Source organism: Gorilla gorilla, chromosome 7 (assembly GCF_029281585.2).
Source record: "Gorilla gorilla gorilla isolate KB3781 chromosome 7, NHGRI_mGorGor1-v2.1_pri, whole genome shotgun sequence".
NCBI classification, from domain to species: Eukaryota; Metazoa; Chordata; class Mammalia; order Primates; family Hominidae; genus Gorilla; species Gorilla gorilla.
In genome coordinates, this window is record NC_073231.2 from 138,608,332 (window position 1) to 138,621,653 (window position 13,322).

General features: G+C 33.9%; 1 protein-coding gene across 36 annotated transcripts in view; it reads left to right on the plus strand.

The window, feature by feature from the left end:
• PHF20L1 (PHD finger protein 20 like 1) overlaps positions 1 to 13,322 on the plus strand; it is a 71,981-nt gene that overhangs the window by 9,754 nt on the left and 48,905 nt on the right. For 35 of the 36 annotated variants that reach the window (XM_055349672.2, XM_019032664.4, XM_019032665.4 and 32 more), the window contains 2 exons: positions 9,338 to 9,509; positions 9,662 to 9,746. In XM_055349672.2, coding sequence (XP_055205647.2) covers positions 9,338 to 9,509; positions 9,662 to 9,746 — 257 coding nt within the window. Of the gene's footprint in view, positions 1 to 3,699; positions 3,932 to 9,337; positions 9,510 to 9,661; positions 9,747 to 13,322 lie in introns of those variants that run through there. The other variant, XM_055349673.2, reaches the window with a different exon arrangement.

Sequence of the window (13,322 nt, forward strand, 5' to 3'; positions counted from 1 at the left end):
ATAGTGGCAAGGGTTGGAACAAGAGAAAAGACCGTTTTATTTGCTTATCTGACATTTGGTTGAAGTCCAGCCATCACGTATCACACACATCCAGCTCCCTATTTGTTACATCATTCCTGCCAAATGTTATTATGTATTATGAGATTTCACACTGTCACATCACATTAGATAATGGTTTATTTTTTAGTTGGGGGTTGATGAAAGCCACTAGCTGGGAAACAGTTTATCTGTTGTGGTAGTTAACTCTACTAAAAAGAATGTTTTGCAATTCTAGTTTTGCTGAGTAGACAGAAATGGCATCTGCAGATGCTTATGTTTTTAATTTTGGTTTTAAGTGATTTCTTTTAAGCTGAGGGAGAAAATACTAGTTTTAATTTTAAGTTTTGAATATCAATAGTACAATTTTTAAAAGAAATTAACGGAGTATAGAAAAGACAGCTTAGTTCTGCTGTTCTTCATTAAGGTCCCAGTGTTTTAGTATTTTTACTGTAACTGTATGTTTTGAAGAAGTGTTGACCACTCCCTATCATTTCTTCCTACAGATTGTTAGTCAGCACATAAGAATATACTTCTTATTAAATTAGAAATTGGTATGCAAGTATTATGTTATTTCAGTAATTATAATTACCTCAATTTTGAGAGGATTGTTGCAGTAAAGTTGAAGGAAGAGTATAGATATTTACTTAATATTCAGAGTGTCTTGAAAGTCTGTTTTCTTATTGCCAAAAAAGTTACCATCAATTAGAAATAAATTTATTTCTGGTACATCATGATTAGCTAGGGTACTGAAGTATAAGCTGCTTATATGGAATGGTGTATCTACAAGGCCTTAACATAGTAACTTATAAAAGGTGCTCAGCAAAGTTTACTGAATTTTGTTGGGTTTAAAAAGGATGAATGAAGACAAAAGTTTTGGGATATCTTGAAATAACCTAGTTACCATTTCAGAAAGTTATGGCAAATACATTGTGACTTTTGGATTGAAAACTAAACATAAGATGATATTTGTTAACCTAGATTAGCAAATTTAATTTATTTTTAAAATCACTTTTTGTTTTCCTTAGTTCTGTAACATATCATATCCAAGATTTCCTCTTAATTTAAAAATTTATGAGTTTCAAACGCGATGAAAGTTAAGCTACTTTCTTTACTCCAATTATTTAATTTTAATAATGTGATGTATCATACTTAGTCATAGTTGAGATGTAGTGCCCTTTTGTTTTGAGACATTTTAATAATAAAACAGAAGAGCCTCTTATCTTTGCTTAGTAATTTTATGCATGGAGGATATTTATTTTGTACAACTATTTTCCGTACTCTTTGGTCTAACACAAACCAACTTTAGGCATGCTGCTTGTGTATGAGAGATTAAAAGTAAAATTTTAAGAAAAAAATAGATAACTTGATTTTTGTATTGTTTTATCTGTTTTTAATACATCTTTGGTAAGAGCCCCCTATATTGAAACACTGCCATAAATGTAATAGGAACTGAAACTCGTCAGTTGCAAGATGCAGAATCTGTAATGATTGAATGCATGGTCTTTATGGACAGGAATACCTCAGTTCAAAGATCCACCATTCATTACCTCTTTTAACATGAGCAAGTTACTGAATCTTTCAGAGCCTCCATGACCTCCCTTTAAAAACTGGTAACAATATTAGTACTTCATTTAAAGGGTTCTTTGAGGATTTAAGCAAAATAATGCATGTTATATGCCACATGGTAGGCACATAAACATTAGTTTTAATCGTAACAATAACATGAACATTCGTTATTTTAAGAAGGTAGAGTCAAATGCAGGAGGAATTGATGTAAATTCATCAGACTTTAATCAGTAGGCATATAAACAAATTAACTATCTGTAGTAAAGTTTTTTGTAAAGTGCTAAATGTTAAGAAATAGAACTGGGTGATTGCAACCTGCTAGATTTTGAGTTTTGCTAGCACAATTAAGTAACAAAAGTTTAGTTGTAGCTTGAAAAAACTGTATGAAGTTCATAAACTTTGAGTCAAATACTGATGACAGGAAGATCATGTTTTAGTGGCGTAGGAAAGAAATTCTCTGTGGTCTAATGGATGCTTGTGGTGGGAGAAGGTAGTGAGTACAAAGGATATGGTACAGGTATTTTGATTTGGTTGGAACTGACAGTGAGAGTGAATATAGGCATGGCAGGATTCAGGTGCTAGGGGGGTGGGAGGAGAGAGGAACAGGAACTTAAATACAGTGATCTGAAGTGATACATTAATTTGCAAAGTACCTGCCACAAGGTTCTAAAAGAGAAGACATAGCTAATTCTGTTCTTCTCTTTGTTGTAAAAGTTGTGGACAAGTAGGAAGCAGGGTGAACTGTCAGCTCATGCCAGATGTGTATTATGGGGATCAATAGGTCTGAAAAGGCCTGAGAAATAATGTGATGAGGTTCTTAAACTTCAGTGTTGGAGAAGATATAATTTTGACCTATGAGCTATCATCTGAATGATTTGAAATTTTTAGACTATTTTGTATTAACATTGCATTGTGGAATATTGAGTTTGAATTGATCAAGAGAGTTTTGCTTTCGGTTTGTTGTTTTTAAAGTATGAAGCAAATGAACATGCAGTATCCAAAAGTGCTGAATTTAAAATACTGTAATTGTAGTATGTGATACCGTTATTGCAGTTATAATCAATGGGTGAATGAGAAAACATTTTTGAAAACTATAAAGCTTAATGTAAATTTAAAGTGCTACCAGGAAACTAAAACTTTTAAAGGGTAACTAGGATACAAGAATATTTTGTTTGCTTTGGGTTACATTCTGTGTTAATTTTTGTTATTTGGCAAATAATCCTCTCACTAATAATTGGATGTAAGACAGCTCTTACCCTTCTATTTCTAGTTCTTCTAATCTTTTAGTCATTTTTATGACTACCATAGTTATAGATGAAGTTCTTATCCACAAAACTATTTTGAATTGTTAGTCCTAGATCCCTAGGATTCTGCTAATATTTTAGTTATGTTTAAGTCATATTTTAGGTGTATTTCATACATACTATCCTTTAAAACATAAAGAACTGCCTTGTCCAAGAGAACATCCTTGTTCAGATACTCTTTCTGTGTGCTAGCATAATGTCTTTATTATACTAGCTATCATTATGTTGAATTGTGTTAACTTACTTGATTCTTTTTCTTTGTTGAATAAATGAAATGAATGAGGAACTGTCAATTTCTAAATTTACATGAATTAGACATCCTATTGGCTTATCCATATAAACAAGAAAGTGATTATTTAAAATACATAATTTGAGTAACTTATTGAGGCAGTTTATAAAATTATGTTGCCATTTTGATTGATATGGTGCTTATTCAAATAATTAGTTAAATCCTAAATCTTTTCGTGAATTCTCATGGTCTTTAGGGCATTTGGCAGCATATTCTGGCCCTGCTTGGTGGATTGCAACCTGTCATTGAGGTAGTTATCAACTCTATCTTGACTTAAGTGCAGGAGATTCTAGGTTATATCAGTTAATTTCCCTTGTCATTTTCTCATGGTTGACTTTTTTTTTTATCAATACAGATAGAAATCTGGATATATATTTTAAATTAGAAGATAAATCAGAATGAATTACTTAAATGCAAATGATGTTTAATTGTATTAATGTTCCTATGTTGAATGCAAAGAAATTTTTAAAATTAATCCATCAGATTATATTTCTGGCATAGCTGCATGCCCACCATTGCTTCCCTCTTTTATCCTAGGATAATGAAGCGCTGACAGTTTGAGTTAATAAATCATCTTGTCTTTCAAAAGTTTTTGGTTTTGTGAATGTGGACCACTTTGAAAATCTGATTAAACTTGGGAATTCTCACCTCAAAAGAATACCCATATACATCTACACCAAGCACATAGCATTTTGCATGCAGCCTCAGGGAATTCAGTCTCCTGATCTAGTGGGTGAGTCCAGACCTGCCCATGTAAAACAGTTAATAATGTGAGCCAGAATAAGAATTCACTGGTAATAATTCCCATTTTAGATTTCTGTAAAATACGTAAAAATAAATTTTAAGCAAAACATATTTATGTTTTGATAACACTTAAGAGTTGATACAACAGGGAACTGATAATGTATGTTTACTGTATAGCTAACCTCTTTGGTCAGTTTCTGTTCTTATGAGATTATGGTGTTAGTCCAGAATCTGTAGATACTGCCACTCTCTGAAGAGTCTTGTACAAGTGGGAGTCATAGTGTTAAAATGACAACATATCAGATAATGCAATAATATGCTATAGGAGTTTTGAGAAGGTGAAAAAAATTTTATTCTTGGTGATGGCTTTGCTCTACTCTAGTTATGGCTACAGTTTGACTTGGCCATTAGAGGACTTTAATTCAAAAGGGTCCCACACGAATTCAGAAAGTGTCTCAAGAAATCAGTTGAGATTAGTAGAATTGAGTATGTGAAAATTCCGTTAAATTCCGCAAGAATCATTTTAAAGTCTTCTCTATTTTGGAATGCTCTTCATTTCCATTAAGCCAAATAAACAATAAAGAATCCATTTTAGAGTGAATTATTTTTCTTGTTAAGTTTTCTGAGGGTAAACTCTTTCCTGGGATTCAAGTATACAAGACATACGAGAGAGCAAGATAGGCTCAGTGGTGGAGGTGATTATTTTCTACACAAGTAGATAACATTTAAACAATGCATGAAGTTTTAAGTGGAATTAGGGAAGGGATATAGCAGAAATTTTATGGTATATTGCAGTAATATTTAAAGGGTAAGAGAGCTCTATGTAGAATTTTGGCACTGAGAAATCCTACTTTTAGTGAAGTTGCCTTCTCTCCATCTCTTTCTGTTGAACCCTTGAGAGATGTCAGCTATGGTTATTTTCTTTTCTCTTTATCTCTAATCATTGTTATCGGCATCTTATCTCTGACTCTTTAAAATCTGAAACTTCAGTCTTCCACTTCTTGAATATTTTTCCAAATTACTCATAAATGTCTGGGATTGTGCCTAATCACTATTCTTTAACAGCTTCCTATGATTCAACCTTTAAAAAATGACAAAACAACAACATTAACACTACAGCTTCCAAATTCAATCAGAAAAATCTTATGTTTAATTCACAGTCAATTAGAATAAAACATAAATAGTGCATCAAAATAATATTGTTGTAGTTCAGTATACAGAGGCATTTGTGAATACATTTGTGTTCAGCAGCGTTTTTTCTTCACTGTATGTATCAAAACATTATTACTATGAGCCATCTGCTAGAAATAACTTCACTGTGCAAAGCTATATGTTAAATTACCATTTAATGCATTTTACGGGTATTGCAAAGATCTCGATATTACGATTTTTTTTCCTCTCGCGGTGTAACTGGTAACCAAATTAAGTACCAACTTTAAGTCACTCCCTGTTTTCTGTAGAATAAAGGGTTGTTTTGTTAGTTTGCTATTTCAAAGCCCTTCAAGTTTCAACCAGGCTAACAAGTCCCATCTGATGTCTTACTAGTCTCCTTTACCTGCTTTTCTACTTACCATGTAGTCTAGCCAAAAGGACTGTTACTCTTTCCTTTAAGTGCTCCTCCAATCTCTGAACATGAGGTCTTTGAGGACAAATAACCATATCCTACTTATCTTGAAATCCTCCATGGCTGCTTGCCTAACTCAGAGTCATGTGATGGTTTTAAGTAAGTGAACATTGAGTAAATGAGTTATGCTCTGTGTATACACTTTGTTTGTGCTGATTAGGTCTATATTCTATATGTCCCCTAGCAAGTCTAACTTAAGTAACGTCTCCCGAGAACCTTCAGTAAATTCCCAGATTTTCTATGGACTATTAAAGCATCTTATATACAGTTTTTGTATATACTTACCAGTTTTACTATGTATGAAATAATCACTTAGATGGGCCTTATCCCGTTTCTCCTTTTGGCATAGAGTACAGACTTTTGTGCCACTTAGTCTTGGTTTTTAATACTGGCTGCACCATGTGTATTCTTGGACAGGTCTTCATCTGTTAAATGTACACTATGTTTTCAATACCTTTTATGATTACCAAGATCAAATGAGAAAACATATAGAAAGAACAGTTGGCACTCAATAAGTAAAAAACACAGAGCCTGACATACCTGCGATAGTAAATATTCTGATTCTTCTCTCTTTCTCCTAATCTGACCCTAAGCTAAGCCCATCAGTGATAGGAGTTATTTCCTTTTTTTTTTTTTTTTTTTTTTTAATAACGGCGTTTCACTATTGTTGCCCAGTGCAATGGTGCGATCTCGGCTCACTGCAACCTCTGCCTCCCGGGTTCAAGCGATTCTCCTGCCTCAGCCTTCCGAGTAGCTGGGATTACAGGCATGTGCCACCATGGCCGGCAAATTTTGTTATTTTACTAGAGACCGGGTTTCTCCATGTTGGTCATGCTGGTCTCAAACTCCCCACCTCAGGTGATCCACCCACTTCGGCCTCCCAAAGTGCTGGGATTACAGGCATGAGCCACCGTGGCTGGCCGAGTTGTTTCGTTTCCTTTTTATGTACCAATAGTGCCTAGCAAGTGCCTTAGTCTTCTTGGATGTTCAAATAAATGTTTAATGAATGAACAGAAATTTGGACATTTTTGATAATGGTAATATTTTTAACACCTTTAAGATTCAAAATTTGATTAGTGAACATGATAAAAATTAAAATAGAGAAGAATCTTGGGTATCTGTGTTACTTAATTCTTGGCCTTCATCCCAACTGTACATATCAATTTCTAGATATTTATGTAGAGAGTACAGCATGCTATGACTTACCCTAAAGAGGATCCCCAAAACATAATTTTCATTTTGGTTGATGCGTCAGGCATCTCAGCCAGAATAATTTAAAATATTTTAGAAAAACCGTAAGTCCCTTTAAAATGCAATCCAGATTTAAATTATTTGAACTCACTTAGATACTGATTCTTTACTGAATTAAGTCATGTTGTGAAAATAAAGATGTGTTTAACTCTGTTACTGTGGACTATTCTCACTTTGAGAAATGTTTCAAATATATAGAGTTGTATAGATTTAGAATATGAGGGAACCTAAAGAATAAACTCCTTATTTTTTTATTCAAAATGTAAATGATAGGACAAATTAAGCACATGAAATTAGAGGATTTATGTTTTGAGGGAAGCTTACCAATTTTTACAATTGATAGAATATCTTTTTATAGTACTTCAGTGGCTAGTGAATGTTGAAAAATAAGAAACAACCTTGTTCTAGGTTTTTCTTAATACTATTGACAATTTTTATGTTTTAAAAACCAGGGCAACAAAAACAAAACCAGAGCAACACTGCGAAAGACAAGTATTACAGCATTGATTCTAAGTGGGTGGGGCAGGCATGTCCACCTCAGGAAGTATGTTACTAAGTTTTCTTGTTTTTATGCTGTTAACACAGGTCTTCCCTCACCTATACTTACTCCCCGCAAAAGACTAAGATCTAACAAGGCTATAATTGGGTCAACTGCCTTCTTAGTTCTGAAGAAATGAGCAAATTGCCTTTCTTTAAAGCTGCTTCTTAGGCCTGCAGACATTCCCGCCTTTCTTTAAAGCTGCTGCTTACGCCTGCAAACATTCCCTGAGTAGCAATTTTGTGTCCTGTCATGGTGCTAGGTCCTGGGGACTACAAAAGTAAACATGACTCATTTATCTCCAGAAGCTCACAGGCCAGAGTAGCATTTCTAACCTCATCTTCCTTAGCTATTTGCTATCTCAAGAAATGTTAATACATTTTCATGATAAAAGGGGTTACATGTTTTCTTGAATCTAGTAACACTGAATGCTTTATCTCCATCTTGTTGACTGCACCAAGAAGTCTTTCAATAAAGAATGCAGCCTAACTTTTTTTAATCCAGTAATTCCCTAGCTTATTTGAGAAGACCCCTTTTTTCTTTTTTTTTTTTTTTTAGTGCCACACATATCAGTGTTCCAAGAGATATAAATGTTCTTCAGCACCCAGTTTGAGTGAGAACCTGTGCAGAGATGATGTACAGCTTTAATGAGATGAGTGCTGTCAGAGCAGCAGGAGCCGGGGAGTTAGGGAAGTCTTCACACAAGCAGTTCTGTGTTTAACCAAGTCTGCAGTGATTTGTATACAAAGGAAGGGAAGGGTGGTTTAGGGCTCGGACAGAAAGAATAGAATGGAGAATAGCATGAATGCTTGACACAGAGCAACATATATTTGAGGAAAATCCAAGAACTCAATATCATTAGATCAAAGTGGAGTTGAATGTCAAAGATCGAAGAAGCTCTACCAGAGAATGATCCTTGAAATATCTGAAAAACTCTGAATAGCAAGATTGAGCTACAAAGTAGGTAGTAATCAGTTCCTACATTTCAAAGTTATATAAAGTCCATTGTACTTTATATTTAAAGCTAGTTTTCCACGGGGAAAACAAAGATTCTGAATTTAGCAAAAGCTAGGAAGAATATGGGATAAACTGTATGGCTGAATCATCCACTGTGTGCTGCTATTGAGTTCTGAATGTTATTTAATCATACTTTAAAAAAAATTGAGTCATCTGTTAACATTTTAATACAGTACATTAAGAATGACGAAGCAACTTTCCTTGTAAAAGGTTTTAAGTTAACTAATTCCTATTTTGGAATTACAGAATTACCACATGTGAAGACAGAACAATGAAATATTTTGTATTTTTAAATTTAAGGTTTTACTGAGCCTTACCATCATTGTTGCTCTTTATAAAATATTGATAAATACAGAAAAATAAGAATTAAAGTGAGCTTATGCCATATAAAGACAGTGTACATGCTGATGTATTTTTTGCTAGACAAAATTTACATATTTATATTTATGCTAAATAGAGTTCTTGTTTTTTACATTTTCCCCACATTGTAAATTCTTTGTAAACACCACATTCAGTGACTACATAATATTTCATTCAGTGGATATATCATTGTTTGTGTAGCTGTAGACAGTCTTCAGTTTTTCCAACCATATATTTAGATGGTTTCCACTTTATTTGTTATTATAAATAATGTTTTCTGTATATAATTCCAGAATTGGAATTGTTGGGTCAGAAAGTAGGAATATGTTTAAGGTTCTTGATGTATGTTACCACATTACTTCACAAAACAGTGCAGTCATTTATATTTCTACTGGGAGTGTATCAAGGAGTTTATTCAGATCTTGAGGACGATCATTTATAAAGACAATAAAGCAGAGTTTTTTGGTTAGTTTTAAAATATGGACATATTTATTGTTTTCTTCATGGTTTTAATGGTAAGCAACATTCAGCTAAATCTATGTATAATACTTTGTATAAACAAATATAAGGATTTTCTCTTTATATGAAGCATTTTGATTTTTGAGGTATCCATCACGAATTGAAAAAATTGACTATGAGGAGGGCAAGATGTTGGTCCATTTTGAGCGCTGGAGTCATCGTTATGATGAGTGGATTTACTGGGATAGCAATAGATTGCGACCCCTTGAGAGACCAGCACTAAGAAAAGAAGGGCTAAAAGATGAGGAAGATTTCTTTGTAAGTAGCAAGTTTTTTTCTGTTTGCTAGTTTTGCCAGCTATGTAATGACATATTTTAAAAGGATTCTGTTAAATTATACAAAAGCCTGTTTTTGTTAAGAAATGCTTATTTAATATACATGGAATTGATCTTAAAAGTTGTTTAAAATAGGATTTTAAAGCTGGAGAAGAAGTTCTGGCTCGTTGGACAGACTGTCGCTATTACCCTGCCAAGATTGAAGCAATTAACAAAGAAGGTATGTGTTTGAAATGATCTGAGACTTAAAATTAGATTAATAGTAAAATTTCACTGTATTTTAAATTTTAATTAGTGTGTGTTATGTAATCGTTACGTATAACTTTTATATTTTCTGTAAGTATTCTTTTTCGGGAGCATTTGATTTGTTATGTGTTATCGAGAATAAAATGCTATATGGTTTGCTACCTAAGTAGTGTTTAAATTAGTAGACAAAAATAGTTGATTAAAATTTTTCAACTTTCAATTCACAGGCTTATATCATATACATTTTATTTCTACTTCTCTGTTTCTAGTTTGTGGCTAAGTTATATTTATGAACATCTACCGAAGAGTGTGAGGAAAGGTTAAAGATTTAGGGGAATTCAAATCAGTTCAATTCACAAGTGAAATACATAGGATATTTTCTGAGGAAAGAGTATGAAATTTTTACCAGTTCGAGGATTTCCCTTATTGTGTCTCTCCCTGCTGTCCTGTCATTAATTTCTATAGATAATTGAGTTAATTTTCTAGTATCTTTTTGTGGACATGTGGTAGAATATTAGATACTGAGCCAAAGTTGCTTAAGTAATCAAAAATGTTGAAAGTAACACAGAAATTAGGCATGTTAGTGTTGCATAAGACTGGGAAATCTATTGGACAGATCATTAATTTAAAACAATTCATATGCTCATTAATTTGGAAAGTTGTGAGAATTAATAATTAAATTATTGTTGAAAACATACCTGAATATTTTATTCAAATTTCTCATTTAAAAAAGTTTTGGAATACTTGCACGTGTTTTTTAAATTCAGTAATACATTAATTTTCTACTAAAGTTATTTCTTAAACTTGACCACTTATGGTAGTCCTTCCTTATCCACGGGGGATACATTCCAAGACCCCCAGTGGGTACTTGAAACTTTGGAAACTACTGAACCCTATATATACTATGTTTTTTCCTATACTGTACATGTATATGAATGATAAAGTTTAACTTATAAATTAGGCACAGTAAGAAGTTAACAATAATAAAATAGAATAATCAAACAGTATATTGTAATAAAAGTTATATGAATGTGGTCTCTCTCTTCCTTCCTCTCTCTCTCACTCTCTCTTGTCTCTCTCTTGCAAAATATCTTATTGTGCTGTACTCACTCCTTTTCAGACCGCGGTTGACTGCAACTGTGGAAAGCGAAATCGCGGATAAGGGGGATTTCTGTATTCATTGTTATTACTAAAGAAACAAACATTGAGTGACAGCTTCTTGGCAAGAAGGGCATTTAATCTAAGTAAGGGGACATTTCCTTTAAACTGAGTCTTGAAAGACAACTAAGTTAGCTAAAGTAGTGATCAAAGTGCTTTTCTGGTGGAAGAAATATGTGGAAAATAACAAGTGGGAGAGGCATGCCATGTCATTTTAAGGAACTGCAGGTTGCTTAGAATGAAAGATTCGTTTAAAGGTGATAGAATAGCTAGAGTACAGGTTGGAGAGAAAGGCAAAGATTGGTATATGAAGTGTCATGTAATCTTGCTAAAGAATTAGAATTTTATATGGAGGTGATGGGAGCCATGGAAGAGTTTTTAGGCTGAGGATTTAATCTAACAACAAACTTGAGAGAAAATAGGGGGTAAGAAAAGATAGAAGAGGAAAACAGAGATATATTAAGGAATTTTAGGTGTGAAAAAATAAATCATAGTAGTCTAGCTAGAAATCATGATATAACTTTATAAAGACCTTAATCCAATGTATTGTTTTAATGAATTGAAATCTTGAATATGGCTATGGTTTCCTTACCACTGGTTACCCCTACAGAAAGAGTTGAGAGACATCTCAGTTGTTAGGTGTGCAGGCTGTTTCTTCTTTTCTAGTGGGCCCTGTATTTCCCTGTACACTTACGCTTCTGTGGAGCTGTGTTATGGAGCTTACATTCCCAAGTCTTATTCACATTGGCTTCCGAGTGTCTAGTCCAGAGCCTAGCACATAGTAGACAGTCAGTAACAATTTGTGGAAGTAAAGGAAGAAGTCAAATCTCTTCTGTTGGGTAATAAGATGTACCCAAAACAAAGTGAAATTAAACAGTCATTGCCCTCTACATTAATTCATAACAGTTTCTTTTAAGAGCTTTGGGACCTTCGTTCCATGCTTAAAGTTCCCTGTGTGTGTGCAGATGCAAGTACACACATAGCACACACACTCAGAACAAAACCACCCTCATTCTTTATTCTATCCCTTTCATCTACAGGCATTTAATACAGAAAATTCAGCTTACCTTAGTGGAAGAGTGATGATACTGATTGTGATCCCTGGCATTTCCAGAGTAGTTTCAGTGAACACATAGTGAAATATTGGCAGATACTATTTGTTTTCTGAAAGGTATTAATTTTGTGATTTCTGTATGCCCCAAGTGGTGGATAGGCCTGCCCGCTCCCCACCTTGACAAAAATCAGAAGGGCAAAAGAAGCCATCCGTTCGGTGTAAGAGCAAAACAAAATGAACAATTGCGAACATTTAGGCATTTGTAATACAGCATATAGAAGCAAAGAAAAGGGGCCAGTCAGTGTGTACTGGAGTCATTGGGGAAGTTTTCATCTTGGGAATGGTCCTTGAAGAGTGGACTGGGGTTTAGATAGACATAAGGAAAAGAGAAAGGCATCATAACAGAGGAAATAGCATGAGCAAAGGCAGAGAGGTATTAATGCCCGGACGGCCTGGTGTGCAAGCTGAGTTTTTCTGGAATGCTGTATTGAAGAGGGAGGACAGAAAGTTGCAGGAAAGATGGAAGTGCCAGGTGTACACAGAGTTTGGCATTCTCAAAATTTTTGCATTGTCTTTACATCCTTGCTATTCGCCTGATCAGTTGTTTGCATAACTTGAATTTAGATCTTTATATCTGTGAAATTCAATGTTAGGCTAATTACAGAAAGATATAAAATCAAATGATGTTATTCAAAGTACCCAAAAAAAAAAATCTTTGCACATATATATTATCTGCTTTGGTGCCAAGCCCAAGGACATTAGTAATGATTGTCACATTTCTTGTTTATAATTCTTCTATAAAGACCAAGTATCTGTTTACTTAAAGTGGGACTCTGCCTTCATTGGGGAAATGGTGGAAGAACATTTATCTAGGAAATGACAGGAAAACATCTGAATTTCCTTAAGTAGGCATTATACATAATTTATGTATCTTCTAATAGTACTGGCTTATATTGACTTGAAAGCATGGGGTCTGTAACAAAAAGTGAATATGCTTCATAATAGACAAACAAAATCTTGAGTCCTTCAAGTAGGATCAGTTTGTGGGAAAGACATGGATGACCAGATGAGATTGGAAGTATTAATTACGGCTGTGCTGCCTGCCACTTAGGTGAATACCATTGGGTGTAGCATTTAGCCTTCCTCTAGAATTCAGTGTTCTGAGCTACTTATGAAGACTTTTATCTAGATGATTTGTAAAATATTTTCTACCTTTAAAGTCTGGAACTACAATTCTTGTTTTCGAGTTTGTTGTTATTGCCCAAGGAATAATCCTTTCCAGGGCAAATGATCTTTTTTGCATATCAGCTCCTTCTCTGTATTACTTCTTTTGAAAGA